The sequence below is a fragment of the Protopterus annectens genome, chromosome 10.part0 (assembly GCF_019279795.1).
Source record: "Protopterus annectens isolate FY-2018-M chromosome 10.part0, PAN1.0, whole genome shotgun sequence".
Lineage (NCBI taxonomy): Eukaryota > Metazoa > Chordata > Ceratodontiformes > Protopteridae > Protopterus > Protopterus annectens.
In genome coordinates, this window is record NC_056744.1 from 674,383,210 (window position 1) to 674,400,811 (window position 17,602).

The following is a 17,602-nucleotide window of genomic DNA, read 5'->3' on the forward strand; positions in this document are numbered from 1 at the left end:
GGAGAGTGCTGAAGACATGCTATCCCAGCTGGTGCTGACTGCAATACTACTACAGGCTGCTACCCGCCTCAACATAGGGGTCATCCACTGTTCCACCATCTGGCAGTGGAAGTATTTGAGGTTCTGTAAGCCAGGACTCATGCAGGTGCTTCAGTTTTTCTTCCCTTATCCTTTCACCAACACCCTTTTATCTATTTTACACCCACCCCATACTCTGAGATATCTATATCTATATCTATATATATAAATATATATATATATATATATATCTATGCACACACACACACACACACACATATATATATATATACACACACACACACACACACACACACACACACACACACATATATATATATATATATATATATATATATATATATATATATATGTGTGTGGGAACACTTCACATAATCGAATTACTGAAATCTCGAATTTCATATGGTCGAGACCATATGATCGAGATTTCAGTAAATCGAATATGTGTAGTGTTTAAAAATAAGAGTTTACTTACCTTAATACATTGCGTGCACACAGAGGCAAGGATTTTTGTATGCTCTGTGTGTACGTAATGTTTTATTTCTTTTGCGGTGTTGACAGGAAATGAGAAATCTCCCGTCTTGCGCTTCCGCATACAGTGCAAGACAGGAGATTTCCCATTTCCCCACTGTAGTGCGATCTTGGACTTGGTATATTTAAGTAGGGGGGGTGTGCAGGGGGGCTAAGCCCCCCTGCAAAAGCGAAGTTTGTCTTTTTTTTTTTTTTTTTTTTGGTTTCGCTTCAGAAGTTCGAGTTTACGAAACTCGATCCTTTGGTTTCGGTTATTTGCAGTTCGAGATTTTGTAAATTCGAGCTTCTGAAGTGAATCCATATATATCTATATATATATATATATATATATATATATATATATATATATATACATACATACACAGAAGTATGTTTAAACAAATCTGACATACCCAAGCTGATTTCTCTGAAATGGAATTTCAATGAACACATAGGTTCATAGGCTGGTACTAGGCTATCGGCCTAAGGGCCAATACAAACCTAGCCATAACAATTCCCTGGATATTTCTTCCCACAATATTTACTTCCCTCGACCGCTGTCTGGCAGGGCAACTGACGTGATCCCCTGGGTGAATTTCCTATCTCCCATCCAATCGTCAATGTTCCCTTTGAAGAGGGCCAAGGAGGCGTTCTGCTTGACATGTATGGGCAGATTATTCCAGAGTATGGGGAGTCCCTGGGTCAGGAATCTATCCCTCCCAGCATGTTTTGTTCATTCTGATAACAAGGTTTAGATCCCTGGAGTGTGTGGGTCTGAGGGATTGGGATTTCTTTAAGTGGAGCATGTCTAACAGCTCAGGGTTTGACATGGCCTTGTTTGTTAAGCAGAGATCATCTCTGAGTAGATGATATGCCACAGAGTATAGCTGGAGTTTATTCAGATGGTCAGCATAGGGTATCTGCGTTAGGCCTGTGATTCTTTTAGTGAGGTATTTCTGCAGCCTTTCCAGCTGTTGCAGATGTCTTGTGAAGTACATACCAAATGGGGCGTTGTACTCTATAATGGATCTAATGAGGGATGAGTACAGTGGGACAATGACCTCCTTTTTTCCTGGATGAAAAGCCCTTAGTGATGAGGTGTGCCACATAGAAGGATTTCCTGACTGTTGTGGCGATGTGGTTATCGAAGGTGAGACCACTGTCCACCTGTGTCCCTAAGTCTCTCATCACACTTTCGGTGATTAGTGTACTGCCACCTATGTAGTAATTTATGGGTACATGTTTTTTCCCAAAGGAAAGCTTAAGCCCATGGCTCTGGCACAAAGGATCTGTTTCTGTAAGGCCCTTTGTAGAATATCCACATAATTTGGGGATTTAATAATGGCTCCCAGTTTGCAGTCATCTGCATACTTTGTTAGCCAGAGTCCCTTAGTGTTGGGCTGTACTTCAGAGATGTAGATGCCAAACAAAAGTGGTCCCAGGACTGAAACATAAGGTACTCCACTTGTCACTTGTCTAGAGCTGGATTTGGAGTCGGCTACTTTTATAGTCTGGGTTCTGTCAATAAGCCGGTTGGCAACCCATCGAGTGACATAAGGATTTATGCCCAGCTTAGTAAGGTTATCTATTATTCCAGAGTGGAGGATGTTGTCAAAGGTCTTGGCAAGGTCCAGATAGGCTGTGTGGACCGCCTTACCCCCGTCCACAGCTCTGGAGACTGATTCGAGGAAGTCAATCAGGTTCAGGAGATAAGATCGGCCCTTCACGAACCTAAAATGGGTGGGATCCAGTGTTTGAAGGTTGCCAATGTCTTTGTTTATAAGTTCCATGATAATGCATTTCATGCCCTTTCAGATCAGGCTCATCAGACTGATGAGACTGTAGTTCCCGGGATACAAAGTGGATCCCCCCTTTTGGAGTGGGATAACTGTAGCTGTGTGCCACTAAGTGGGCACAAAGCCTGAGGTGAGGCTATGATTAAACATGACACTTAGGTAAGGTGCCAGTTCATTTTGTAGTTCATGTAGTACACAGCCCAGGATGTCATCTGGTCCCATGGATGCTGTATTCTTAGCTTTGGAGAGTGCGGTTTCTAACTGTGTGGCTGAGATTACTGGAATTTGGCAATCTTTTGGTATTGAGATCGGCCCTTTAGGGGGTGAGAAGGGGGTGAAGTTGGCAGTAAATTGATCTGCCAGGATATTGGCATTATCCTTGGGATCAGTATATTTAATGCCATTCTGTTGCAGCTCAGAGGAGATCTGAACATTGCCATTTAGATTCTTGACATGACTACAGAATGCCTTGTGGTTGTCTTTGGAATTTTTGGCAATTTTATTTTCATAACTAGCTTTGGAGAATTTTATGAGGGATCTCAGCTTCTTACTGAGGCTGGTAAGGGAGTTTTTTTGCACCCTTCGATTTTCCTCTTTTCTGCAACAGTTTCTTCCTTCTGTTGTATAGTTTGTTTATGGCAGGGGACCACCAGGTTAGCTTCCCTTTTTTGGAAGAGAGTGTCTTGGCTCTGTTTGGGATGGCACGATTCATGCACGAGTGGATGTGCTCATACAGTGCCTTTGTGTAGGATTCAGCAGTCGAACTTTCAGCTCCCGTCTGCATGGGTGTCATGAACGTTGTCATTTCTGACTTGAGTAGCATGAAGTTGGCTTTGGAGAAGTTTTTTATGGAAGTTTCCTTACTGGGGGGGTGGGATGTGGATGTCAAGGGTGATTTGCTTATGGTCAAACCTGACCAATGAGAAGGTGACTACTGGTGTGGAGCATCTATCTCCCATGTTGGCAATGACCAGGTCTAGGATATTGTAGCCCCTGGTGGGACAATGAATTAGTTGATCCAGGGTGTTGGAATTTATGAGTTCCAAAAACCGTTGGGAAAAGGTGTCGGTACCTGAGTAGTTTTCCCAGTTAATGGCAGGGTAGTTGAAATCACCCAGTATTAGGGTGTTTGGTTGTATCTTAATATTTTCCAGTATGTTTAGAAAGGTGCAGTGGGAATCTTGGGGCATGGTGGGGGATCTGTAGCAAGCTACAGTTTGGATTGCAGTCTTACCTAGTGTTAGTTGCACCTGGAGAATTTCAGATGCATTGTGTTGGGTAACTAACTTGAAGGTTTGAATATCCTTGGTGAATATGGACACTCATCCACCTTTCAGTCTTGGTTTGGTGGCCAAAAAGTGTGGTAAGAGTTGTAGCCTGGCATTGTAGGGGTGCTTTCTGGAGTCTTGAACCAAGTCTCAGTTACTGCACAGATATTGATGTTCTCCATTTTTAGGAGTGCCTCGAGAGAGGGCATTTTGAGGTTTAGACTTCTAGCATTGAATAGCATTACCTTCAGATTTTGCATGCTTGTATCTGTTATGGTGGTGGGATTATCCTTTGAACCTTGCCAAAAAAGGCACTATAGGGGTGGCAAGAGCTTTAGCCAGTAACCAGAATCCCAGGGGTAACAGGTGCAGACCATCTCTGGCAAAGCATCATGGTTTGTCGATCATGTCGTCCCAGGCAGACAGATACTGGATCCCCTTTGAATGACACCAGAAGCTTAGCCAATTGTTGAAGTCAATAATTTCGTCCTTATACTGTGGTATCATTCTGGATGAAGGCAGGATACTACTCAGGGCTAGGGTCATACCTGCCTGGGCCACATGATCCGAGAGCTCTTCCATGTGTCTTTTCATGTAGTCCAGGGAGATACGTCTCAAGTCATTTTCTCCAACATGGACAATGACAGAGTCGTATCTGTACTTGTCGTGGAGTGACTTGAATGCATGCATTATGTGGCGGATCCTGGCACCTGACAGGCAGCTGACTGTAATTTTCTCCTTGTTCATCCTGGTGAGTGGGACATTAGTGTGCCTGACTATAGAGTCACCTATGACTAAAGTGTTGGGTACGTTGTCTTGTTTTAGAGGTTGTTGTTGGGTGGCACACTGGTGTTGTGAGCTACGTGTCACTTTGGTTGTGACTAGTGTTTGTTTGCATTTCAGCTTTGGAGGTTGCTTGGGCAGGTTAATGTTAAGGGTCTCCGCTAATGTGGGTTTAGTGTTGCTATGTGTGGGTGTTGATGGTGTGGGTTTTGAAGGGCTATGTGTTGCTTGAGGTGTAGTGCAGGTGTTAACCTTCTCCTCTTGACTGTCTAGCACAATCTTGGCTGGAGAGAGCTTTGCTTCCAGTTTGGCTATGTAAATGCATCTCTTGCAGGTTATAGTGTTGGGTGGTAGGAGGAAAGGGTTGTCTGTGTACATGAGGCAGTTGTTGTATTGCCCCAGTATGCCCAGATTCACCAGGTATACAGGAGAAATCACCGGAAGTTGACCCTTGGACATGCCTGTTTAGGTGCTTTTTTTTATAAAGTACAAGAGCTGTTTTCCCTTACCTTTGCAAGGTACTTTGCAATTATAGGCTGTTTAGTGCCTACGATTAATTTATCCTTATTAACAAGGAGAGTTGAGTGCTTGTATCAGTTTAAGGCTTCCTAGTGCATTCCAGCAGGTTCTATAGCAAGTGCTAGTCATAGGGGGTTCAGATTTTATTGCTACTACTGAGAAACCAACTAGTTACAGGGGAAAATTTGAAGAGCAGACTTTCTGGCACCTGGAATAGTTTAACTGTAGCCCTGCGGTGCTGCACGATGCCAAATAATGCGCAAACACACGCGTTTTTAAAGCCAGAAAGTTGAAAAGGATAGAAATCAGCTCAAAATGGCTAATAAAATTACAATTTCAGAGCTGGAAACCACTCCTTTAGTGTTTGATAGGCAGTACAATGCTCACCACTCCCACTGGTAAGCAGTAGGACTTCCCTCTACCACAGTAAGGTTTGGATAGCCCTGAACACAGAAAATAAAGTCCAAAAACCAGCAAAGCCTGGGATCTGGACTATACTAGCTAGGAAAGGTGGGAAACGAGCAAACAAGATAGTATTTTTGTTTGTTTTGGTTAAAACAGGCTAATCAATGCAATAATACAGTAAATAAACACAGAAAAGGCTAACACACTTGAGTGTGACATAATTAGCTATTTAAAACTTTTTAAATGAAGCAAGGCAAATGCACAACTGAAAAACGATTTAAGAGGCAGTAATACAGTAGAATAAGTAGCTAGTCTACATATACAGAAAAGTCTATATATACAGAAAAGCAGCTAAAGCACACAAACAATTCAGATGCAGTGCAACCTAGAGCACTTGAGTTGTAGCAATATTAAGGCAATTACAGTTATAATAAATGCACAAAAATATACTCTATATTTCCAAAATGTTTGAGAAGCACAGTCAGAACACAAGGAGATTCAGGCAATTTTTTTTTTTTTTTTTTTTTTTTTTTTTAGGAACGGGAGAAAGGATGAACTGAAGGAAAGAAACTAAGTGGGTTGGCCTTCTCAGATGTTCTCTCTGCATTAGGTAGAATGAGCTAATGACTCTAGACTGGGAGGAGTGTTCAACTTCAAATTTAGAGTAGGGGCAGGCAACTGCAAGGCCAGCAGGTATAAAGACAAGATGCCAATAGCGAGGGAGAGTGGGAAGCTATTTTAGGTAGAAAACACTGCAAAAATGTTTATCAGAGCAGAAAACCAGCAGTGAGCCAATAGCTATGAAATACAGTACAAGTGTGCAGTATACAATAAAATTGCTATAAATATCTAGAATAAGCAATAACTACTACAAATAAGCAAAAAAAAAAAAAAAACAGGCTACTTATTGATATATATCACAGATCAGGTGCTCTTCCTCAGATAAGCTCTGTGTATAATGGCTGAAACACTCAAGTTAACTTCTTAAGTAACAGAAAGTTGAAACCTGAAACAACGTTAAAAAAAGCTCAAAGGAACCAATAAGGTGTTTTCTCCAAGCTGTAGACCTGGCAACCCAACTAGACAATGACCATAAACATTAAACTCTCACTGAAATGGGGGATGGTCTTTGTTAACTATGATGGCCTGGACAAAGAGCTCAGAAAACAGCCTCTAACAAACAACTAGGCCCACAACACAATCAGGAATATGGAGAATATTACAGCTACTACCTAAACTATTTTAGGCAGAACACACTGCAGAAATGTTTATCACTGCAGAAAACCAGTAGTGAGCCAATAGCTATGAAATACAGTACAAGTATGCAGTATGCAATAAAATTGCTATAAATATCTAGAATAAGCAATAACTACTACAAATAAGCAAAATAAATAAATAAATAAATAAATAAACAGGCTACTTATTGCTATATATCACAGATCAGGTGCTCCTCCTGAGATAGCTGTGTGTGTAAATGGACTACCAAATTCCTTCCCTGTGAAACAAACCACTTGGCCACTATGTTAAGCATCCAAAACAGAGCAAACGTAAGCCCACCACACCCCCCCCTACTTAAATATACCAGCTCCAAGATTGCACTAAACGGAAGAGCGGGCACAGTTCACCACGGTGGCCAAGTGGTTCCTTTCACAGGGAATACTTTTCAGTAGAAGACATTAGTTCCAGGCATACCTCTCAAGTGTACCTCATTACGAGGAATGTACCTCATTTGGGGTCTTAAAAAATTAATTTTTCTCGAAGTTCACATTGAAAGGTCCATCACACATTCAGTGTTACGAATTTTTAACTGATATCCATGGTAAGTAGAAAAGAATTATGTTAATTCATTAAAAGATCTTTTTCATAAGTAAAACCAGCATATTTTATCTATCCTATGACCTTCCTGGTTGAAGTTGTTAGTGAGCCGTTAGTATACTGTATGTTCCACATTTGCCCATTTGTTCCTCATTAAGAGGGCTAGTGTTCCTCATTACAGAGATGGAAGGTTGAGGTCTATGGTTCCATGCATTATTTTGAATTAACAGAACATAGACAGCAAAATAGTTAACATTGCTGATTCACTGTGCTTGGTCATCTTCCATTTAGTTTTTGGTAGGAGTGCTTTCTGGAAGGAGTCAAAAAATCCTCCTTCTGTCCACATGGGTTTTTGTGAAATTTAACAGCTCAAAAACATGCTGTAGGTGAACTGACAATGCATCTGTTTTACAATGGGTATACATGCATGCATGCACATGCATGTGTGTATGTGTTTGTGTGCATGTCAGTGATTGTGCAGCCTGCAAAAGAATGGCACACTATATAAGATTTGTTTCTCTGTTCCATGTCTACAGTATGCTGGTATATGCTCTGGCACCCCTCCAAGCATATATCAAGCATCAGAAATTGACGGAATGAATGAATGAATGAATGAATTAATTAATTAATACACTGAATAAATGTAAGATTGCAAATGTTTATAGAATATGACTTTGAACAGTGGCATTTAATTTATTGCCAGGATTTTCAGCAGAACCATAAATTGTAGTAAGGATTTTTAATATATAATTTAAAAATATTTTAATTACCTTGGAAAATTTATATATGAGGTATTTAAACAATTAATCAAAATGTGTGACATCTACAGTTAAAATGGATTAAAAATATTGTGACTAGACTTATGGAAATCTTTAAGAAACAGTTTACTTCTTGTGGGAATTATGCCATCCCGCAAATTTGGTTGTATTTTTCTCTTAAATGAAAGTAGCTGCTGTTATGATATAATGTTTTTGCTTGGGGATTCTAGTAAGCACCAATAAGTCATACATGCATTAAGAGATTCTAGCTGACAAATGAGGTTTGTAAATAAACCAATTTGTCCAGAGACACATTAAGTAGTTAGCTTGTTAGTGGAAGGGTAGGTAAGGAGGATTTGAAGGTTTGGTTAGGAGATTTTGGGTTTGAATGGGAAGTGGAAGGAGTTTGGTGGAGCAGTGGGCAAGAAAGGGTTAAGCTTAGACATATGACTGTTGGAAAGGAAGTGAGGCAAGTGTAAAGAAGGGTTATGGTGGTTTTATGTGAGAGTAGTAATCTAGCAGAGTTGGAAGATCAGATTTAGGAGTGAACTTGCTGCCACTGTCCTTCCCTCATTTTAGGGCATTGAGGATTTTGACTATTTTCATATGTGGAGTAGTGGGTTAGTAGAGAAGAAGGGCAGGCTCGTCTCTCTTCTGTTCCCCCTCTAGTGTTGGGTGTTGGATTTCAAGGAGGTTGGTTGGATATAGAAGTGAGTGGTGGTATGCTGCTTCAGATAAGTGAGAGTAAGCGAGCAGTTGAGGTGGCTTTGCTTATTTTGTGGCAGGGTGAGTAGGAGACACTGCCCTGTTAAATTGTTACATGGATGTTCATGTTGTGATTAATAATCTATGAATGCTGGTCACTAAAAGTTGTGATTAAGAATGTTTTAATAAAAGGTCGGCATATGCATTTTGGTGTGGTATGATTTATTTGAAGGGGATCGGAGCAAATAAATGTAATCCAGTTCAATATCACATTCAAAAAAATGTATTCTTGTACTGCATTTCCATACAGTAGATATCACCTCTGATGGGTCTGTTGAAAAGAAGATATAAAGACAGGACAATGTTGCTTTGCAACCAAATTATTTACAAATGTAATAAAATCTGTTTGAAAAAAATTTTGTTTTATAATATAGAGTTCCGTATCCTGAGGACAGAAAAAGTACTGGCCAAAACAAATTACTTTTAGAAAAGAAATGAATCATTGCCAGTTTACACTTAAAAATTGCATCAGTTATTATTTCTCATGGTAAGTAGAGATTAAGCTGATATTCCTCTGCATTTTCTCTTCAGGCTACTGATGCTCAAAGAATTTCACCTTAATTACCTGTAGAGGAGCCATATAACAGCAATAATCAGTGTCACGTGCTTCTAGTAGCGTTTATCCAATCAGACATGGGATTTTGTGGTAAGCTACTTAGGTTATAGATAAATTTGGCTTTATTGATGGTTGAGTGACAAATAATATATTAAAAGAATTGGTACCTGAAAATAAAATTCCATAGCATTCTTTATTTCAAATATCATGGATCAGATTAAGATAACTTTAGAATTTCTAATTTTTAGGTATTTTTCTTACACATACATAGAAGAAATTAAGAGAGATTAGAACTGCCACTGTTTAGAAATCTGTTTCACTGATTTCAAATGTGCTTCAATAAGGGGAAATTAGACTATAGTTAAATTTCATCTGAAGCAATGCAAGATGCTGGTCCAAAAAAATTAAGAGTTCACTATGAGTGACTCATGGTTATTTTTTCAGTGTTTTTGGCAGACCAGAGATCTTTCAGTTAGATCAACTAACTAGCAAGTTAAGTAACTTTACAATATACTCTGAACATGCTTAATAAGTACACTGACACACTAAGCTATTCTCAGTTAATGCAACTTTAGCAGCAGAAATAATATGCTTTACTTAAAAAACAGATGTAATACAGTGAATTTACAGAATTGTTTGGGTACACTTTATCCAATAAAAAAATCACATTATTTGAAAGGGAGTCATTTGTATTGTAAAATTCAATATTTTTAGAAATGATAAAAATCATGGGGATTATAAATGAATTCTCATGGCAAACAGAGTCATCTACTTAGAACAGGCAGCATTAAGCATTAAAGTGAGGAGAGGGCAGCACAGTGTTACAGTGGTTAGCATTGTCACCCCACAACAAGAGGTTCTTCAGTTCAATTCTTGGCTGGGGTGCCTCCTGTGTGGAGTCTGCATGTCCTCCCTGTATTCATGTGGGTTTCCTCCAGGTACTCCGGTTTCCTCCCACATCCCAAAGACATGCATCAGGACTGTTTCTCACTGGTACTCCGCTGAAAATAGGCTCTGTCCCAGTTGGATTTTCCCATAAAAAAATGTTAAATAAATAAAAAATATACAAACATACTCACACTGAGGCCTATGTTATCGAATTGCAAATACAGGATTTTCTATAAAATTTCATTTTTGAAATTATCAACTCTATGTCATGAATAAGGAGAACATTCATTAAAATTGGGAGTGCATTCAGGCATTCCCATGATGTGGCAGCTGTAATCATTCCCTTTTCTTCTGTGGTCAAAGGAAAAAGAGAAAAAGTAAAATGTATAAAATCAGTCCCACATCTGAGCTTCAATTAACTTTTTATTCTGTAAGAAAAGACGGCCAGAACAATTTTCCAGCATTGAATTTAATTAACGTCCTCAAAGCAAATTATTTTGTAGCTTTTATAATTGGGTTCATAAACTCATGTAGCAAGTTAAGGCAGCAATCAATCTCTTTACTTTTTGCCTGATGGCATTAGAACAATCAGAGCTACTTTTAGAAAATATTTACACATTAATGCAGATCACTTCAGTAGGTATGCAATGCACTGTAACAGTCCTTCCTAAGCAAGTTCTTCAGATGGAGCAGTTGCAAAAAGTAATTACTCAGCAAAAAGTAGAGTTAAAAGACCAATGGTCGTTTGTCATTGCTAACACAAGAAAACATAGCTGATTCAAAAACTGTCCCCTGCCTAAGATGGACAACCTTGGAGACAGGGCATGTAGAAAATAATGTCAAGGTCTTTGGTTTACAAGAAAATTGTAATCACCTTTTGGCATATATCACAAATAATTTTGCATAGTATTATTAATGGGATTATTTATGGCTGGGACTTACATAAATCATATTTCTCAGTACATTTAGAAAAATGGCTTGTTTATGTTTAAGCAAGGTTAGACATAAATGGCATTTTATCTGATCCTGTTACAACTGTGAAGGGTAAAAAAACAAGAATTTGCCATCCCTTTTATTATTTATATTTGCTGGATCATTTAATGCATTCTGAATATGCAGAATGTGGGAGGGGACTCTATTACATATAAAGTCTAAAGGATTATTAACATCTTGGTTTGCAGATAATTGTGTGGCTTGGTCCATTTATCCAAGTCAATTTGACCTATTCTAGGGACTATCAATGCATTCTTGAAGTGATCTGGGTTATATATCAACTGCCACAAGACCCAGATATTTTTTGCTGACCTCAAAATCTATGGAATCCCCAAACTATGTGAATAACTCACCTTTAGACACTGGTGCAAAACATTTATATTTGAGGACATCTCTATGTTTTTATCACAGGACAATTATGTTTTAATAAGGCCTGGGTTGTTAAAATGCTTGTCCTAACAGAACTTTCTGTTCACAGTTAGACATCTCCAGCACGTAGTTTTTCTCATAAAAATTAAATTACATACAAAACGTAGTCTCATACTATCTCTGACAAGGCAAAAGGCAGGGTCATTATGAAAACAAAAAAAAAAAAAAAACAGGTTTATAGCTACAATGACTGAATGCCTTGGGCTGCCCCATTTTTATCATTATAGTATAGACACTAATGGGTGACAATACAGTACAGTAATTCTGTGCAGAGCAAGAACTTAACTGTTACTCTTTGCAAATCACAAACTTATTGTTCATATCAGGAATTTCTAGTCATTAATTTATCCAGGAGGTATAAAATTATGGTTTGAGAATATAATATTTAAGAAGAACTAGGAAAAATTGGAGCATTACTATTAATTCTCAACTGTGGGTCAAGCCACAAGCAGATGGCAAACAGGTTTCTGTTTTGCAAAAAAAAAAAAAAAACATGATCCATTTCTCATACTATAAAACTTATCTATGACTGAAATGGATCTCAGATAATACTTACACAATACATTACTGAGGGGAAACTACAAGGTAGGTCACTATTACTAAACAAATCAAATGGGTTTGGAAGGTTACATAAGTATATGCCCCAGATGTAGCACTGTCTTAATCAGTATAGGGCATAATCCTGTATTAGATGTCTAAGATAGCTGGGCAAATAAGATGCACTGTAATATTTTAGACTTACAATGGAATACATTACTGAGCTCATGTGGGAGCTCATGTGGGAAAAATAACTTGTCCACCTCCCAATCAAACAGGTCACACACTTTAAATATATTCAGAGGTGACAATATGCCCTGAATGAACAACTTGTTTATTACAAGGAAGTATGTATCTGGAAAGGAAAATGCAATCCTCTTAACTTGACATGAGAATGTTTAGGAGTAAGAGCATACCACTTAACTGTCCAGATTTTTGGAAAGTGCCCAGATTTTTGCCTGACATTTTTGGTCTGTTTCACATAAAAATCAGTGGTTTTCTGACAAATCAAGGGAATGCTCTGATGACTGAAGTCACTAAATAATGACATACATTAAAGTTTCAAACTTCATATTCTTCAGAAAAATGCATACTAAGACACATTTGTCCCTATTTTTGGGCCTTTGTCCCTGCCCATTATGTCAGGCTTTGTCCAGATTTCATGTGATAAGAGGTTGAGAGGTATTGGTAAAGGGCATAGTTGGAGATCGATATTATATGGGTTGGAAGGTCACTATAAGGGTTTGGAGGTTAGTATAATGGTTAAGGTGTTTACCTTAAAAACACAAGGTATAGGGTTTGATTCTCACAAAAGGGAAATTAGCTAGGTTTAAAATGGTCCATAAGGGCAGTTAGCCTAGTATTAGACCATGAACCTATATGGCTAACTAAATTTCTTGACAAACTGCCTAGCAATACACTTCTGGCTTTTTGCTCTTTCAATCCCACTTGTGTATTGAATAAGACTACTGGCTATTGGATAAGAATGATGATATATATATGCCCCTTGTACAAATTCTGGAAACGTCTGCTTAATGAATGGCCTCATTATTATCTGACATCATTTAATGAATGGCCTCATTATTATCTGACATCATTAAGTAATATTTATTATGGTGTCTAATAGTTGGATAGCTATTTGTGGAGTGAATCTTTAAGTATTTGTTTTGTTTTCAGAATGATACAATCTCTTCATAATGTTCATCATTTGGATACTCAAGTGTGTTACAATCACGAAGTGCAATAAATTAACTGAAAAACTATAAACTTTATATATAAGGAATTGGAATTTGAATTTCCTTAGGTGTTACTAGTAATGGATTTCTCTATAGCTGACTGAGATGAAGTTTTACAAGCTTCAGTTGCCCAAGGCACTGAGGGACACAATGACAAACATTGTTTGTCATAGCTAATTACTGCTAGTGTGATTTTTATGGGCTCACCAGCAGCGATTCCCTTTTTCTGGGATATTTCTCATTTTTTAAGATTTGGTGCAATTGTGGTATTGGTATACATAAGTTCAGTGGGTATGGGCAGCTTGCCCCTTGGAAAAAGCTCTTACAATTTATATATTTGTCCGTTTCTGTTTCAGGCATTACTTTTTAGGATTTCTGATTCTCATGCCTTTGCTGCTCAGTAATTCATAGTAGAACCCTAATAAAGCATAAGGGATTTTAAATGCTGAATTTGTTAGGGATGTGTTTTATAACTGTAAAATCCCCATTGCTTACTTTTCATTGTGAAATATCTTTTGATTTTGGTTCTAATATAGAATATTCTCATTAAATGCACATCAGATCAATGTTAGAAAGGTTAAAAAAAGTTGAGCAATTTCATTTTGATGAAATACATTTTGTTGTCATAAATGTAAACTTGCAGTTCTTTAGCTTTATTATTCTGCCTTTTTCTTTTTGGTCTTTTCTGGTTCAGGCTTCAGAAGTGGAAAGGAACTTGCTGGACAGATAGCTGCATAGCAGAAGTATGAGACCCCATAACTGTGATTCCTACAACTACAGAAATATTACTAAAGTTTTTGCAGGAGGGCCTTTGACCTTGTACCTCCTGATGTTGGAGGCTGCCTTCACACCACTGCTTCTATATATAATTCAAAGATCACTGTAGTTCAGAGTAGGGAGCTTCTCTAAGGCACTGCAACCTAAGACTTTATTTATTTTTTACATATTCATACTATATTCCACATATTCATATTTTCAATTTCACTATTCGGATGCTTACAATTATAGTCTTTGAAGTTTCACAGGACCCCTAGGGGGGCACACAAGCCAGTGTGCTGGAAACTGAAATTTACTACATGGAAGTAGAGGATCAAACTCCTCATTATTTGGGGTCTGTGATTAATTAATATCATAATGGGTCTTCTTAATGTGAACGGAGAAAGAAGTGTACTAAGGCTATCATAATGATACCTACGGAGGGACTAGTTATCCTAAATTGTTAGTGGCAAAGAAGAGCAAAATAATTGTCAACTTGTGAGTCACATGGAAGTAGCAGAAGTCACTATACTAGTGGGCAGAAACTTGGTCTGGACTAATCAAACCCTGCTGTCAGTTATGTGGCTTATGATAAAAAAAAATGATTTGTCATTTGTGGAAAGTAGGCAGTGCAGAGCAAGCAATACAATCTAATTATAGCATGATTGTTGTACAAGGGTCTGATGGGGCACAGCAATGCTCCAGGAGGAGAGAAATGACAAACTAGAAAGTGTTATGGTTTCATGATTGTGAAGGTCACAGCAGCTGGAAGAATTAAAATGAAGAATAATGACAGGAAGGAAGCAGAATGATAGGATATGGGAAATGACTGAGTCAAAACAATGGTGTTCTGAAATTATTTCAATAAGAAAATCATGCATGAGCAGAATGAGCTTTTGCATGAAATGGGAATGAAACAAATATAGTGACGAGGAAACTTGTAGGGAGTTAAAGCCTACATAACTGGCAGACAGCACAATATTCACTGTTGTTCTCCATTGGCATTACTGTACATTTGCATTGTAATCATTTTTTTGTTATGAGTACTTTAGTAAAAGCATGGAACACCGTTAAGCAGGTTTGATATTCATTTATATAATTGATGTCCCTGGTCTGTGACAGACAGGTAACATCTGCTTTGATCTACAGCAAACCAGGATCACTCAGTATGGTCTATACTTATGGTGCAGTTAGAAGCAGTCAATCAAGCTCATGAAGGCCTGCTGTCCTTTCTTTGAGCATCAAGGTTTTTGTACCAAATGTGAGAGAGGAGTGAAGTGAAGAAAGCTGGTAAAAATGGAAAAGGGGCCATTGGGAAGCATGTAAGTAGTCCTATACTGGTATTATTTTATGTTAACTGTCCCACAAAGAATTAAAAAAATATACAACAAAAGAAAAAAAATACTGCTGCTAAATTATAATAGCTTTATCATCCACTTCTGAAATGTTCCAAGCGGGATGATACATATGAAGGAAAGAGCAGAAAAGGTGGGCTATTAAAATGATATTTATAGGGCTGAGTTTTCAGGTTATAGTTCATAAATTAAATAAATAAACAAATAACTAAATAGTTATTGTATACATTTAGTGCAAATATGACTAAGGAACTAAGAAGGGCATCTGGACAATGAGGAATGATCAATAATTGAGTTTAAAAATTCACACTGGTAACACATCACAGGCTTGTTGGATTACAGTGAGAGGGCTGGAAAACTAATGATTTTATTCCACCATCATTTCCTTTTTATTAAATTCTGTGTGTATGACAAATGAAAGTAAAGTGTACTCTTCTTCTGTTTCCAAAGAACATTTTTAAAATCCATGGCATTTATGCAATAACCAAAATACTGTATATTGAGAGCCATTTTGCTGATCTACAGAAGAAAATTATTGTTTTTCATGATGTCAGACTAATTAGAGATATGCATAACATTAACCTACATCAGTTTTGGTCACAGAGGTATATGGCACTGCTGCCTAAACATTGAATATATATACACGTGTGTGTGTGTGTGTGTGTGTGTGTGTGTGTGTGTGTGTGTGTGTGTGTGTGTGTGTGTGTGTGTGTGTGTGTGTGTGTGTGTGTGTGTGTGTGTGTGTGTGTGTGTGTGTGTGTGTGTGTGTGTGTGTGTGTGTGTGTGTGTGTGTGTGTGTGTGTGTGTGTGTTAGCTTGTAGAAGAGAAATAGCAAAGATAATTTGACTATGGAGTGATGCTGTTACCCCACACACGTGTTTTTGCTGCAAAAAGATAATGGCAGTTTATGAAAAGTACTGCTTACCATCCATGAATGAACCTCGAACTATTAAATTACAGGATACAACGTGTGACTTATCAGAATTTGTCTGCTTATCAAACACTAAAAGATCTGTATGAATGGATTACCTTTCATGACAGCAATTCCATTATTGCGACAAGGAGCACAAAGACATGAGCTGGTTTCAGTCTCAAACTCCTCCAAGGCTCTGATTAAGTTACTTCTTATTATATTTGCATTTGCAAAAGTTGTACTTGTCACCAGCTCAAATAAAGGTGCTATCTGAAAAAAACAAATTGTTACTGTTAATGTGGAATACTAATACTTTTGGATACTATGTGACCTAAAATTGGTTTGTGTGAGTGACAATGCCTGTGTTCTTATTCTTTAATATTTGCCAAGATGCATATGAAGTTACAGTACCTAAAGTGAAAGTTTCACAGAGCTAGGTGAGCACACTGACAGACATCAGCTGATGAGCTGATACTAATGTACTTCTATTCAGCATTTATGTACTAAAGTTCCGGGAAATATAGAAAATGTGCTAGATATATAAATCTGTTTAGAATTATTATCTTTGACACTACACATGCTTTTAGAGGCTAGTGGCTAAAAACAGTTATTCCAGTATAAATTAGGGTGGTTTAATGAACATCTAAAAATAAATAATAGGCAGTCGCACACACAGAATGTGTGTGCATAATGGGATTCCATTAAATGAAAACCAAGGACACTCTACCACAATGAAATCAGCTTACAAAAAGCATAACTAGTATTACATGTGTAAATGTGTCATTATGCAGCATGTAGGACACTTCTACTGACTATGCATAAAATTCATCTAATGACATTCTTTCACAGGTACTCTTCTGAAATTACTTAACAAAAAACTTTGACACCTACCTTTATATTCTTGTTCTGGATGCATTAAGATTTTTGGGATATCAGGCAAGACAAAAGTATTCAGTAGATTTCAACAGGTTCTAGAACCACAACAAATTTTCCCCACAAGAAATAAGTTTGAAATTTTGATAGAATCTAATAATTCTGAAACACTGTGCAATTGAAATTATTCATTCAGAGGAATTTAAACAAATGAGGGACCACAAGTAACTTACACTGGAACAATTACAGTAGACAAACTGCGCATTTCTATTAAATCCCATTATCAAGATTTATAAAGCTTGTTAACAGCACATGGAAAGGGAAGTGGATATGATGTAAGCAAAAAAATAAACAGAAAAGCAGATGAGTTGAACCCATAGGAAGATGCCTGAGAGGGGGGGACTGGAGG

At 37.8% G+C, this 17,602-nt stretch overlaps 1 protein-coding gene across 1 annotated transcript in view; it reads right to left on the reverse strand.

The window, feature by feature from the left end:
• Positions 1-17,602, reverse strand: part of C8B (complement C8 beta chain) — a 506,997-nt gene that overhangs the window by 47,302 nt on the left and 442,093 nt on the right. Inside the window, exon 10 of the mRNA XM_044085515.1 lies at positions 16,437-16,590. Within this exon, the coding sequence (XP_043941450.1) occupies positions 16,437-16,590 (154 nt within the window). The remainder of the gene's footprint in view (positions 1-16,436; positions 16,591-17,602) is intronic.